General features: G+C 33.9%; 1 protein-coding gene across 4 annotated transcripts in view; it reads right to left on the bottom strand.

The window, feature by feature from the left end:
* ASCC3 (activating signal cointegrator 1 complex subunit 3) overlaps positions 1–15,172 on the bottom strand; it is a 282,281-nt gene that overhangs the window by 148,961 nt on the left and 118,148 nt on the right. For all 4 annotated transcript variants that reach the window (XR_013956598.1, XM_080615418.1, XM_080615419.1 and 1 more), the window contains exons 12-13: positions 4,716–4,892; positions 1,544–1,615 (exon numbers count right to left, since the gene is read on the bottom strand). Coding sequence is in view for 3 of the 4 variants with exons in the window: in XM_080615418.1 (XP_080471544.1) it covers positions 1,544–1,615; positions 4,716–4,892 (249 nt within the window). In the remaining variant the exon portion in view is untranslated. The remainder of the gene's footprint in view (positions 1–1,543; positions 1,616–4,715; positions 4,893–15,172) is intronic.

The raw sequence follows: 15,172 nt of genomic DNA, 5'->3' as shown, positions 1-15,172 counted from the left end.
TGATTCTGCATTGTCAAATACAGTATACCAGTGTTTGTATACCATTCTTTTCAGAGTATGAATTTGTGTTCCCTAACTGTTCTCAAGGAAAGCTAAAAAAACACCTCCTGCTAGAATTAAACAACTTATTGTACCTGAATTTTTTAAAATAATATTACATATGTTTGTAGACAATTTTTCCTCAGCGTGAAGAGGGGGAGAAAGGTGCAATAAATATGCTGGAACAACATGAAACTTCCTGCTGAGAATTCAAGATATGTTACATATTTAGACATACTGATTTAAAGAATCTACTACTCATAGGTTTATCTACAGCAAGTGAAAACACACAAAATCATAAGAAATGAAAGATAAGAAACTAATGTACCTCAGTGCTAGTTATTTCTTAAGGTATGTGCATAACTGACAATGAGAAGAAAATAAACTAAAGTTCCCTTGGTGCTGCCAACAAATTTTGTTAACAGTCTTCACAAGAAAATATCAGCATTTCCATATGTAATCTTCATGAAAGTTTTCTGAATGTAACGAACAGTAACTGATATCAACAACAGAAGAGAAGTGGAAGAATGGTGTTAAAGCAGGGGAGCAGGAGGACTAAGAAGCTGTTGCTGGAGTATTTCCGCCCCCTGAAGTCATAAACCAACTGTTCATCTTTCAAAAAACTCCACAATCTGCATTTATGTGAAAAGAGGAAAACGTGCAATTCTTAGTGTGACTGTATGGGAAAGTTTCCCTCTTTTTTATGTAAGTTATTTAATGAAAAGCCTTTTCAAGGATCACAGTGCACTTGCTCCTGCTTCGAACATGTGCCATACCTGCTATAACTACTCCTGCTTAAACTGCTGTGTTTTACAAAGTTCTAGCAGAAATGAGACATCATGTGGGGGTGATGCAGGAGCACAATAACAACAGAATGATGAAACTATTCAGGCAAATGAGTTAAGCCCATAATCTTAATGGAGGGGAATATAAGGCTTGAAAAGTTGCTGCATAAATCTCTATTTTAAAGCAAAATGAAGGATTACTTCCTTTATAAAGAAAACAAAACACAAAACCCAGGATATTTCAACTGACAGATGCTGAGCCCTTGTGCACCATAACTTCAACACTGCATAAATTTCATCCCTCATCTCTAACAGGAGATACTAGAATTTGATAGATATGGGAAAGCCTAAGAAATAAGTAGAAATAAGTAAGTGCTATATTTTTCATTTTTTTAATCATTAGATGTACCTAAGTGTAAGGTCTCCAAAGCACTGACCTACTTTGCCTAGTCATTTTTTAAAAAGTGACATATATATACATTAATTATTTTAAGGGATATGTATAGTACCAAGAATTTTCACCTTAGATAGAAGCTAACATCATTTAGCCTGGTTAGATTTTCTTGAATGCTGCTTTTACAAAGTGTCAAGATTGGAGATGACCTCTGAAGTGACACATCTCAAAATAATTTAAAAAATTTCTTAATCTAGAGTTGTGGCAATCAAAACTAATTTCCTTATATGTGTTCCGAATGCAAACAAAAGCAGAAAATAAATACCTGGTGTCCAGCCATTATTTGCTTCAGCACATTTTCATAACATACTTCATCCATATGATTCAGTTGCTGAACCTGAAAAACAAGCATTATATTACATATTAAACGCGTTTCTGTCTTTACAGATTTTCTACTACATACCAAACAATTTACAGTGATCCATGAACAAAAAAATGTGATTATGTTATTAAATTTACAATATACAGATTCCCATTCTTAACAATATCATTTTGGTATTCTTAAATTCACAAACAGAAAATGAAAATGAACAGAAAAAATATGAGTAAGGGCAGTGGATAGAAAATTTATTGCATGACTTTGTTGGTGCTTTATTGACTAGAGAGATGTAACCCAGTTCTATTCTTTTAAATTATCTGTTTCATATTAAGAAATCTTATTTCTACAGGATATTGATGAAATGTCCACTTAATAGGTCATCTTACCTAACATTAAGTCCTTCCATTTGGTAATATAAAAATAGATTTTACCTTGCAGATATATCCAGGAAATTACTGATTGTCAGGTTTTTTGTCACAGAGATTTTTTTTCTTCACAGTTGGGTCATGCAAGGGAAACAGTGGGAGTACAGTATATAGAGTTTCTACTTATGGATAAATAAAATGTTTCAGGAAGAATAAAAAGTTCCAAATAAAGAGTTCAGTTGAAATAAAAAGTATTCTTCCACCTAAATATTTTTTCTATTTCTTTAATGCAACACAATATAAATAGCATGTATCTACTCAAATGCAGCTCTGTATTAAGGTTGTAACAAATAAAAATAAATAAAGTCCAAAATCAGACCAATCACTCCATTTGTCATTTGTGCATTCACCTTTTATAATGAAATATTCTGACACAAAGAAATTCTTACAAGAGCAAAGCATATAAAAATTTGAAAATGGAAATCTAGTATTTGGAGTAATCTAAAATAGCTGAAAGTTGACAATCACATCTTTAAAACAGCTTTAGAGCGAACAGGATAATTGTACGAGTATAGTAATAAAAAGATAAGACAATATGGACATATGTGCAAGAGACAGGTAGACAGTCTAAGTATTCTGAAAATGAGAGACCAGCATTTTAATTAATTATTTTTTCAAATAATAACAAGTAAAAATCACTAAGTAGAAACATACATGGGCAGTGCACAAACACACGAGGACATACATATTTACATACATACAAAGGTAACTTTACGTATTCTTTGCATTTATACCTAAAGAGGAAAACATAAACATGCACCAAGAAAAATAACTGACATTAAAAAAAAAATCTGACATTATGAGACCTCTGACTGAAGAAGCCAAACTTTAGTCTTGGCCCCATATGCTCTAAAAATTTCAACATGCAGAATTTTAAGAGCTTCCCTGGCTAACTTCTATGCATAATAAGGACACCATGCTGTTCTTGCCTTTGAAAGCTTGACTACAGTTTGCACATGATTCCACAAATCACTAATCAGCTCCAGTTCTGGGGGAAGTTTTTTTGGATAAAGGATGTCAGAGAGCTGAGGCAAAACATCTACCTACAGCAACTAACAGTCTTCTACTTCTTTGCAGCTCATCAGTGTGGATATAGACATTGCACTGATTGCATTTGCGGATGTTCTGCAAGAACTCTTTTTGATTCTGTGGGTTCTTACATAGCTTTCCTCCTCTCACATAGACCAGAAGGATGTTGATATTACTGCTTTTGCAGCTTTAGCATTAGTATTATTCTGAATGGAATCTTTTTCAAACAGGCTTGATACTTTAACTTTTTGTTTGCTATGAAGTGTATGATCTTAATTGCAGAAACATATTTTACTCTATGAAATCGGTAATGACATTCTTCTGAAAAGCAAAAAGTTGTGGTGTTGCCAAAACAGTCTGCCAGGTAGTCCTATTTCAGAATAAATACTACCTCCTAATATTTCCTCATCTCCACATGCTTGGTTTTTTTCTTAGTAAACCTAACTGGTTAAGATTTTATAGGATTATCTGTATATCTATTTGATTTTTAAATCACAAATGCATTCTAGAGTGAGTATGAAGAAATGGAGTCTTTACCACACAGTGGAAATAAACTAAATATTCAAAATAAAGTATCAGAAAAAGATTAAAGAAAAGCAACTGCAAGTAACAATGAAGGTACTTGAAACAATTAATGAAGGTTAAAATATGCAAATCACAGTAAGCACCATATGGTATTCTTGTGTGTATAGACTTGAAATGGCTCCCTACAGTTGTAAAATAAGTTTCTTTCCTGCACTGCAGATGGAATGAACTACTTAAATAACCTGGCAAAAAAGGCAATGTCCATTTCCAGCAAATAAAATCATTGGTATTATTGATTAAGCTGTGAAATTAACTTTTGATTAAAAATGTTTTGATTTCTATTAAATTAAATTACAGCAGAGTAAGATTTTCTAAAAGCTAAGTTATATAAATTCTAATTATCAGCTAGTGGGGTGCATGCAAAATCTTAAAGAAAAGTGTTTCTATTAATTCCTGTATTTAAAGAAGAATTAAAATTTACGTATCAAGTGGCACTGCATTTAACATTTTTAATAAGAATATTATACCTGACCATGGCCTTACTGCTTCCCAAAATGAGCAAGAGCACAAAGAGTAAAGAAGCTTATTTCGGGACCATTTTAGTGTATTTTCTATCAAATGTGGACATATGATAGCTAATGACTTAGCATGCTAAAGGTTTTCATCAGCAACTTGTATCCAACTAATATTAGTGCACATGATGGTACTATATATATTTGTATCTCTCTCTCTATATATATACAGATTTCATAAATAAATATTACATTCCTCATGCATGTTACTGTCAAGCAAGGAGCACCAGTTTTTCGAGGAAAATGGAAAATTGAAATGAGACTAATCAGATGCTACAGTGAGTCTGCAGTTGAGCGTGATGTTTTCTCTTTCATCAAGCCAAATTTAGTAGCAAAGCAAAAGCAATGCAAAGCTAGATGCCATTGTATCTAACTGCAACAAAGCCTATTTACAAGATTGTAAATGAAGGAAACATGATTCTTAAAGCACTGTTAAATTATGTATATCTTTATACACAAGATGCTTCATTAAAGACCTGTAGCATAATAAACCAGTATCCTCTACACATGCATACATTAAGTATGGTCAAAACAGCAACCCTCTCTTTAGCATTTATCATTCTTTACCTTATTGGTTGTCTTAATTCCTATAAAGGTTTGCCCCAGTGGTACAGGTCGGAAACGGCCATCAAAGTAGAATAGTCCAATATAGGGGTTGACGTGTAGAAATGTAGCAACATCCAGATAATTGGGTAATGTAGCTGAAAGGCCCAAAATTCTAATCATACTTTGCGTAGATTCAACCTATTTAAAAAACAGAAAACCTGTAAATGATCCAAGTGTTTTAAGCCAAGATATAAAGCAGAGAGTTTTCAACCATCCCTTATGTAACAGTAATGTGAAAGAAGCAGTTAATGCTTTCTACAAAAGGTGAACAATAGATGTAAGTTAGTGATTATCCTGTACTGGAGAAACCAGAGCACTCTGCAATTCCACCAAATTTTGCTTATTCATCTTTCTATCTTATTGTACTTTTGCCCTCCAGAAGGTTAGCAGTCATTAACTGACATGGAGGAACAATAGCAGTAAAATGGGCTTTGTGTTAAGAAGGGGCAGTCCAACTTATAGGCAAAACTAGGACGCATAATTTGGTATTATTTCTTTCTTAGTCCAAATCACAGCACAATTCTGAAAAGAAACAAAAACATAGTTCCTTAGTCCTGGCTTTTGCTTAGACCTTTTCACAACTCTCTTATACAAACTATCCTGCTCCTCTGTAACACACATTTTTTTCTTTTCCTTTTTTTTTTTCATAAATCTTTATAATTCCCCAAGTATTTGCATTGCACGCCTTCCAATTCAACAAGGGACATAAATAGTGCTTCATATTTAAATACTCTGTTCCATATAAAAGCCTGCATATTATATGTATTTAGAGGTAATTTTCAAAAAGAATGAAACCAGTCAAAATACTTGAATTAAGAAAGTATGCAAGAATTTTCCTATTTCTTCTGCAATACCAAAAACTGTGTTGGCTGGCTCACAACTTTCTTACTAGCATAATTATTATGGAGCAAAGTTCACAGCAATTTTCATCAAAAGGTTTTTTAGACACTATAACTGAAGCCATATATGAGGTTCTCAATGTCTCATGATGGTTGGTAACTTCCACCTACCTAAGTCCTGTTCAAAACTATGAGGTTTTTATTTAGAATATAGCTTTTGAATCACTCAGGTGTTTGACTTAAAGTGAAAGGAAGTGCCATGTAATTAAATAAGATGAATTAAAAGTTTTCAAAACAGACTATTTAAAAGTATATGTAGAGCATTCTGAAGGAAGATAAAAGACAGCATACCTAACGTGGACCTGGGGAATAACAAGTGCACCAAAATAATGAACCAAATCCCAAAAGAAACCACCTCCCACAACTCTACAGGCATAAAGCAGACAAAATAAACCACTCTGTTGCCTGGCAAAAATCTGGATACCCAAACTACGGATGTAACCAACTAAACATCGCAGAAAATCATTTGATTGACCCTTCTGCACTTATACAAAGAGCAGCTTTGCAAAAGGAATCCCATGTACAACAAAATCTCATCTGTAAATGCAAATTTTGAGATGACTGGAAGAAATGAGAGATTGCAATTTAAAAAGTATTCCGTCTGCTGGGAACAAAAGCACCTTGAAGAGTACAAAGAAGCACTACCATTTCTTACACATCTTTTTAATGCCGGATTTGGTGAGATGGGGTGTGTGTGTGAGTGTGTGGTAAGTGTTTTTCTTTTTTACTTGTTTGTTTTTATGGTTTGGTTTTGCCTCAGTCCCCTGGAGCCCCACCTCCTTCTGCACTGATCTTGGTGTCTGTGGGGTACTTTCTCACACTTTTTTTTTTTAAAACCCCTTGAATCTGAAGGAACAGTAACCACCTGCTGATATATTTATCCTGCACTTTTTTCACAATCACCTAATAATAAGTACAACAATTTGAAAGTGTAACTGAACTTCAATCTGGAAAATATTATTTGATTTTGCTAACTTCAGTAACAACTTCTTTCAAATCTCCTGAGTCTAAAACCACTAGTTTGAAAGTGTGCTCAGTTCCATCTGAAGGTAGGAAAGCATTTCAAGTATTTAAACAATTAACAAGAACCCTGCTTAATAACCACAGAAGTATGAATTTTTACAGCAATTAATTGCAAGCTGTTAGTTCAGAGTTTTCTTTCAAAATATAAACAATGCCTAGAGAACAGTTACAGTTTACTGAGACTTGCCACTCTCAAAACCTTTGTAAAAAGCCATTTAACTTCACTGATCTGGCAGTTGGCCCTGCAGTTAAGGAGCTGATGGAAACCCTTGAATTACAACGAATTACAGCTCCACATGAAAACCGCAGCACAGAGTTAACACAAACAGGTTATTAAAATTACTAATATGCAGAGCGCATTTTAAAGCAAAACACATTTTTGCATATTTTATATAATACCTCACATATACTTATGTATGTGTATAGTGCCTACATTTTTTTTTTCAATTTATAAATCTGAAATTTGCAAATTATTTGGAGAATTAAGTTTTCTATTTATATCAAGCCACAAAAATCAAGTCACAGTGCTATATGAAATCAGGCTATAATGTCTTTTGCTAGTAACATTATGTTGGTCTTCATAATTAATTGAAAAATATTATGGCTGTAAATAATTCCATCAATTTCTCCTATTCCTTTCAAGACCATCCAAAAAAACAACAAAAAAAATCTATTTATTACTATTTCTATATCCAATTTGCAGAACAAAATATCAATAATTAATATATATTTTTAAAAACACCAAGCAAAAAGAAGTAAAAAACATTTACCTTAAAAGACAAAATGTATCATAACAATTCCCCCAATTATTTTATGCTTGCATCAAATTCAAACTGTAAATTAAACACTTATGTGTCTGCATATCACCACATACATATACGGAATAATTTTTGTTTATTCTTTTAATTATACATGGCAATATACAAAGAGCAGTGACTAAAACTGTGCTAAACATAAAAGTTAGAAATATAAATTACCTGAATATGCAACCATAAAACATACCTACATACTTTATTTTGCATTTTGTCTGTGATTATAATGCAGTTATTTATCTATTATTTATCTATTCGAGCACTACAGATACTTTTTGTAATAGCTTGTAGAATTTTAACACATTTTTAGAACAGAGTTCTCTGCATAAATTTTTTCAACTACTTTTCTTTTTCTGCCTTTCCCTTGAAAAGCAGACATTAATATGTTTTGTTCTCAGATGCTTCTAAAGAAAATAAGTCTTGAAAGTGTGAAGATGCCCTTTGTAAATACAGTCCATTCAAACATTAATATTTTTCTTGCGCTGGATCATTTTTTATTTGCTCCTCAAAGTCCCATTTAGAGACTATGCCTTCAGAATCAAGAGACTGTGAACATACATTCTTTTCCTGAAACTGCTGTAAAAATTATTGAAAAGATATTTTGGATGACAAATTCTCTGCATCACTGGCTGGAGGTACACAGCTAAGTGTGTCTTCTTCACTACTGGCAAACAATCTCAAACATTTTAATCTTCATATGTGTTTAATCATCTCAGCAAAAATATAAGCACTATTTGGAACTTAAAAGGCTTTCTTTGGAAAACTGAACTGTCACAGTATTTTCATATCATGTTCTCTGAAAGCTTTTCTGTATTTTATTGATTTGATGCTACACTGGAAGTAAGAAATAAAATTGCCATAACTATATTTAATTGACATACCTAATTAGTATATCTAATTCAGAAGCATTCACGATGGCATGTGGAGAATTGAAAACATGTTCACCATACACGTTTGCAGAACATGATTATCACACCATGAAATTCCATGTACACAGAAAAAAATAAACAGAAGATAGCTCTCAAGCATCATCTGCACTTACACTGTAAACGATAAAGGTACAGGTATGAGAAGTGCCTCTCTAGACTGTAAATCAGTCACAGCAGGATAATTTTCTTCCTAATAGGTTTTAAGATTTGCATATGATCTTATTACATTACAGCCACCACTTGAGCGCATACAGAGCATGCATAGCGATACTCTTTATCTGACTTCTAAAGTTCTTCCTGAACTTTGTGAACTTGGCAGTCTTCCCATTTCCATGTATTAAAATATCACATTCACAGAATGAATTACAATCAAGCTGGAAAGCATATTCCTGATTGTTCAACTCAAGCACAGAATTAAGTAAAGCAGACAAGTTTATATATTCTAATCTTTGAAGAATTGTCCACTGGGTAGAAATTAATCTGATATTCAGATGACCCAGGAACACTTTAACAGTCATCTTCAGTCAGTCTGTATGCCCTTCAGATGTACACAAGACAAGATACGCAGAAAATGAGGCAGAAGCATTTCTTAGTTTTTTGTCTATGCATGCAAGAAGACTTAGAAACTTAGGCTCCTGAGTTCCCTACTCAATAGTGGTAAGAATGAAGCACTGTATATCGGGACTCACATTTGTTATTAGTTAGATCCTACCCTACCCACAGAATGTTGAAAAGTCTCAGTCTCTCACAAGATCTGTTTTTCGCATTATTCAAAAAAAGGAGAAAAAGAATGAAAAATACACAGAGAAATTCTAAGAACATAAAGAAATAATATTAAAGGTGTTTCAAAATGACTAAGAATGACTAGGAGTTTGTTAGAATGTTTCATCAGTGTATACTTGTTTATTGATATCTTGTTTACTGTCTAATGAAGGAATTAAGAAGTTGTCCATCAGTCTACAGGTGGTAATTTCCTAGTTTTAGGAGTAAAAATGGAAAAAACAATAAAATTGCAAAATCAAAAGTACACAGTAAAAATGCAATTACTAATACTGTTTTGACGATTCCATATAGGACGTTATCTACAACTCACTCTGCACAGAATGCATTTGTTACTAGGCAACCATCTAGTTAAGTAATTTTATAAATGAGTTTTACTCTGCTTCCAATGAACCCTGAAAATACTGTGCTCTTGGTCCGCCATTTAGAACATATTTAAAAATCTAGAGGTACTGAAAAAATTTAGCCATGCAGAAAGCACTATTAGAAGCCATATTATTTTCTCTCAGTGAAATATTAAGTACGCAATACTTTGCCTTAAGAAATGACATTCTGAATATACCTATTCAGAGATTTCTATGCCCTGCACAGTGCCAGGTCAGTTTTTCTTGAATGACAGAGTATCTTTTCATGCTGTGTTTACTGTTTTGTTCCCAAACTAAGAAACAAAAAGAAATATGAACCTTTCTACAAATCAATTTAACTGCTTTACCATATTATGAAAGAACATAAAACATATGACAATCACTATCACCTTTTAAACTCCATGGATATATCACAGAAATGGAAAAATGTTCACATACCAATAATAAAAAATGACATGCAGAATGACTTCCTGACATCACTTCCATGCAAAGTAACAGAAAAGCTTCTGAATATTAAATCAAATATCTCATACGTAACATTTTCCAAACAAATGGAGATTAGTTGTTTTTTTTTCAAAAAAGTATTTTGCTTTAGAAAAGTCATTTTTACACAACTAAAAGGTTGCCAGAAAATATAACAAGACAGACCTAGACTTGTGTAAGGCATTAGACATATGGCTGCACGACATACTGTTTAAAAATAACATCACAGAATAGCAAGAAAACATGTATTAAATTTATCACAAGCTGATGAACTAACAGATTTTAAAGAGAATGTATAATTGAAAAAACAGCAATTAAAAAAAAGGATGCCTCTAATTGCTTTCTAAGCCTGATTCTATTCAAGAATTTTAACCATGATACGCAGTAAATAAAAAATAACTGGTGACAAGAAGCGCAAGTAACCTGCAGAATTAATATAACTGATGTGTACATCAGCCATACAGATATATCTAGGTTTATGGTCCCATTCAAGCTAAATTCCTTTTAATTTAGCTCATTCTAAAACAGGCCACAGCTACAAAATGAGACACTATTCTCAGGGAACATTCTTATGGCAACAAGAGAATCCTGCAGGAACTATGAAGAGGTTTGTTTGAAGACTTAATGAACAAGCATCTGAACACAAGCTCTGAAGACAATGTGGTAGCAAATTAAGTACATGCAATTCACAGAGGTATAAAGTGGATAGAACTGATTAATAGAAGGAAAACACTCTACCTCTGTATATGTCACTACCAAAACTAACACAAGTTAGTTGTGTTAGTTCTATACCCAGTTTTGTTATGTTTTAAAAATACAATCACAAATATAAGAAAGTCCAGTTAAAAGCTCCACAACACTCTAGTTAGAAACCAAAAAAGTACTGTAGAAGATTTCAGTAAGCTTGTTTGATTTATCCTGTAATAGAAGATGCTGAGAAACTTAATCAACTGATATAAGGAACATCAAAAAGACAAAAGACTAACAGCAGTCACTCAAGATAAGAAATGAAGAGCCAAATGAAATGTGAACGCCATTCTAGTCCCAAATGACTCATATAGGAACTACAGTGAACTACCATTAGACACAAAATATATAGGTCTAAGCAGCTGGGTTTAGGCCATTATCTACCAGCTTTGATTATTTTTTATTATTTTTTTTTAAATGCTCTAGTTTTCTTAAGCAAGAATGGGATTCCAAGCACCTCAAAATTCTTTATTAGAAAACAATCTGGCATTTAGCTTTGGGTGAGAAACCTCTGAACTTGTTTGCTTCTGATTTCTAGTAAGGAGGTAAAAGAGAGGACCAAAATGAAAAAAAGAGGTAGAGGAGATAATAAGGAACTAGAGATACTGCAAATGCATCCAGAACAAGGAAAGCTACATGATGGCTGAGAGGAAAAGTTTCTTAAATTAGGTGTCATGAGGAAAGAAAGCTCAGAAAGAAAACATGAGGATTTCCAGGGGAAAGAGAACTCCATCACCTCATGGTCACTGCAGCCAAGGCTGCCTTTGATATTCACATCCCCAATGAGCTCCTCCCTTTTTGGCAAGCATGAGGTACGGCAGAACACCTCTCCTTAAGGGCTCCTCTATTGCTTGAAGGAGGAAGATCTTATCAATGCACTCCAGAAACATCCCAGATGGCTTGTCCTGCTATGTTGTCCCACCTATTATTTATCTAGCAACTTTACTGATTTAATACAAAAATATAAAGCAATTGAAAGTTAAATTTGAAGAATGAGACTGATGCAAAGAGTATTTGTGTGTCTAAGATGGAAGCTTTGGTTTCTCTGAATCTGAGAAATCTTTTACTATGGAATTTCTTTTATTTAATTTATCATTCACATAGTTGAGAGGAGGTATCAAAACCAATGTATCACTCAAGCATAATATTCAGTACGCATTTTCTGAAAAAAATACCTGAAAGCAGCAAAGAAGTCATTGAAATCTCTGAGTAATTATGACAAAATAATTCAGTGTCCTTTAAAAGCAGTCAAGTTTTTTTTTCTTTCAAGCTAATAAGCTTACTAGATATTACAGAAGTGTGGAAAGTTTTATTAAAAAGTTTAAGCATTTCAGTTTTATATCTGCATTATGCTCTTCACTAAAACTTTAAACTTCAAAGCTATGAATTGGATTCAAGGAAGTTGTTTGATGTTATACCTACAGTATATGAGAGCTCAAAGCAATTTTCCCACCAAAATGTTTAGCAAAATCAATTTAAGTCACTTGCAAAAACATTCTCTAAAATTTGGAAAGTGCAAACATGCACAAATACTGTTCATTCTGCTGTGAGTAAAGCTGTCAGCAATTCCAATATATATGCTCCTTCCAGGTTAAAAAACCCACTCGATTAAAAAAAAATGCCGTAAGTTAAAACGCACATGTTAAAAGTCTTACAGTAAGTGGTGTGACTCAGTGTTCATCTGGGGAAAAGTACAACAATAATTCAAATATTTTAAGGTACAATTAAGACAGACCTACTAAGGCATCAGAATATTCCTGTTTTGAGAAGGTACTTGTATAGCTGTATTTGTGCAGCATAAAAATACAGATCTCAAAACATTCTTTTCTGGCACAGTTATAGAGCCAGGTAGTCAGTTGAACGCTAATTCTTAAAAAGACTCACCAAAAACAGGAAAAAAAAAAAAAAAAAAAAAAGAAAGCCGTAGTCTATTTGTCTATTTTTCTATCATCCAACAAAACAAGAGGGATGGTTTTCTATAATACACGATAACAAGCTCTGCAAAATGTAGAAAGCACTACATTATACGTCCTGATCTGCACAGGAATCAGGACATTGAATTATATACAAGCTAGGCAAGTTTGATCCCGACGAAACTATAGGCAGACACCATAATTATAAAGAAGTTATTAGTGATTTACTGAAAAGGTTGAAGTAGTATTTCAATGAATTTATCACAGTTCTCTCCTGAAAGTGATACAAATGACTGTTCCAGGCCAGACCAAAAATCCAACTACCTCAGTTCATTGTCTCCCACAGTGGTCAAAAGGGACAGTATTGAAATTGGGAAAATGCCGTCATGGAATCATAGCATGGTCTGGATTGTAAGGGATTTGAAAGAACATCTTCAAACTTTGAAAGTTCCAAACCCCCCGCCAGGGGCAGGGACACTTCCCACTAGACCAGGTTGCTCAAAGGGCCATCCAGCCTGGCCTTAAACACTGCCAGGGATGGGGCATCGATGTTTTCTCTGCACAACCTGGTATTTCCCTGGTTACTACATCCCTCAGTCTGATCTAAGGACTATTAATATGCAACAGACTTTTCCTTGAATTACCTGTCTAATCACTTTCTGAATCTCTCCAGTACAAATTAGGAAAAACTAGTTAATATTTCTGATGTTTTAAACCAGTATACAAATCAGGCAACTGATCTGAGCAATTACTGAATTACTGCAGTGGTGTAATTGACATAAGGATATTTTAGATTGATGCTGTCAATGTCTGTTTTTTTGTTTTGGTGAGGGTTTTTTTTTTCCTTCTGTTTTTTAAGAACTGAACAATTAGTCTTGCCTCCAGTGTGCATGAATATGGAATGAGTATGATGTTTCTATAGATATCAATGAAAAATATGTTCTAGAACTACTCTCAGAAGGGCTCAAGAGGAGCTTAATGTTTTTTACAGAATCATCGCAGTCAGAAGGATATTCTCCAGGGGCAGGCTGAATATTCTGAGTTTTGTTCCTCCAAACATTTATGAATTTGCATCAAAATGCATATAACTGAACTGTGAGCAGGGAACAGAAGCAAAGAAATGTAACCAAACATTTTTTTTTTCCAAAATACCATTAACACATTATTAGATGTGGTATTTTTGCAGTTAAAACATCTGTAGTAGTATTTTCACTAAAACCCAGTGAAATACTTCTGAAATCAGAAAACTTATGTCACCATTTCTAGTCATGAAATAAAAGTTCCAATAATTTCAAAATTAGTTATGAATCTATACTGCAAATTTCACAGAGCTATGCTTGCAGGCTCAGATGCTGCAGTATAACATTTCAGCGTAATTTTTAAAACTAGCCCTTTTATTATTTGTTTCCATAGTAAAAAGTTAAAAACAGTTGTGCAAAACATCTCCAATTTCTCTCTCTCCATGCTCTCTGGAAGGCTTGTACTTAAAAATATTTTTGTTTAGAAATGTTTTCTACTGCATATTTCTAAATATTTCTACAAGCAGTTTTGTTTTCTGTTTAACTGTGGGTATTTTTCAAGCGTACTTTTATACTGTAAATTTTCCCTCTCTTGTACTACCTTCTTATGAAGTGGTCTCCAATACTCCCTTTCTTATCAACTTAGAATAAATAAGGTCTTCAGAAAGGTGGTGAGATAGTTAATTTCAAGATTTGTCTTGTTTTTCTTCCCAACTGTTTCACTGAAGGAAGGGTTACAAATGAGTAGCTTCAATTCCAGACGAATTGAACTCCAACTTGATAGGTAAAACAAACCTTGAAATCCTAGAAGATTAAAGCACCCTAGAGAGCTATTTTTTAAATGATTGTTGAAGCAAGATACTGCTGTATTACAATAAATGCACTAAAGGTAGGATTCAGTACGAAAGACATAACTGCCTCAGATTTTATATTCCTTAAGTCACCTGCACAGGCTTGACAGACACAAAAGGAAAGGATCTATGGGAGATTTGTGTCCAAATGAAGCAGAAACAGGATGCCAAGCTGAATAATGTAGGGCAGATAAAATGGCTCTAGACATCTATTTCAGGCAGTTGAAGCCCACCTTACACATCTTACAAAATTTCACATTAAAAAACGAATGTCTTGCAATCTGATGGTAAGACAACGAACATCATAGTAACCACTTGTCCTGGGTTCAGCAGCAGCAGTCAGTTTTTCTCCTTCTTAGTAGCTGGTGCAGCGCTGTGGGTTTGACTTTCGGCCTGGGAATAATACTGATAAAGCTGATGTTTTCAGTTGCTAGTCAGAATGTTTACCCTGACCAAGGACTTTGTGAGTCTCATGCTCTGCCAGGCAGGAGGAGAAGCCGGGAGGAAGCAGGCACAGGACACCTGACCCAAACTAGCCAAAGAGGTATTCCATACCACAGCACGTCATGCCCAGGGATGTAACTGGGAGTTACCCCG

This window comes from Psittacula echo, assembly GCF_963264785.1.
Source record: "Psittacula echo genome assembly, chromosome: 4".
NCBI classification, from domain to species: domain Eukaryota; kingdom Metazoa; phylum Chordata; class Aves; order Psittaciformes; family Psittacidae; genus Psittacula; species Psittacula echo.
Note: the sequence above shows the minus strand (reverse complement) of the source record. Positions and strands in the feature narration are given on the sequence as shown.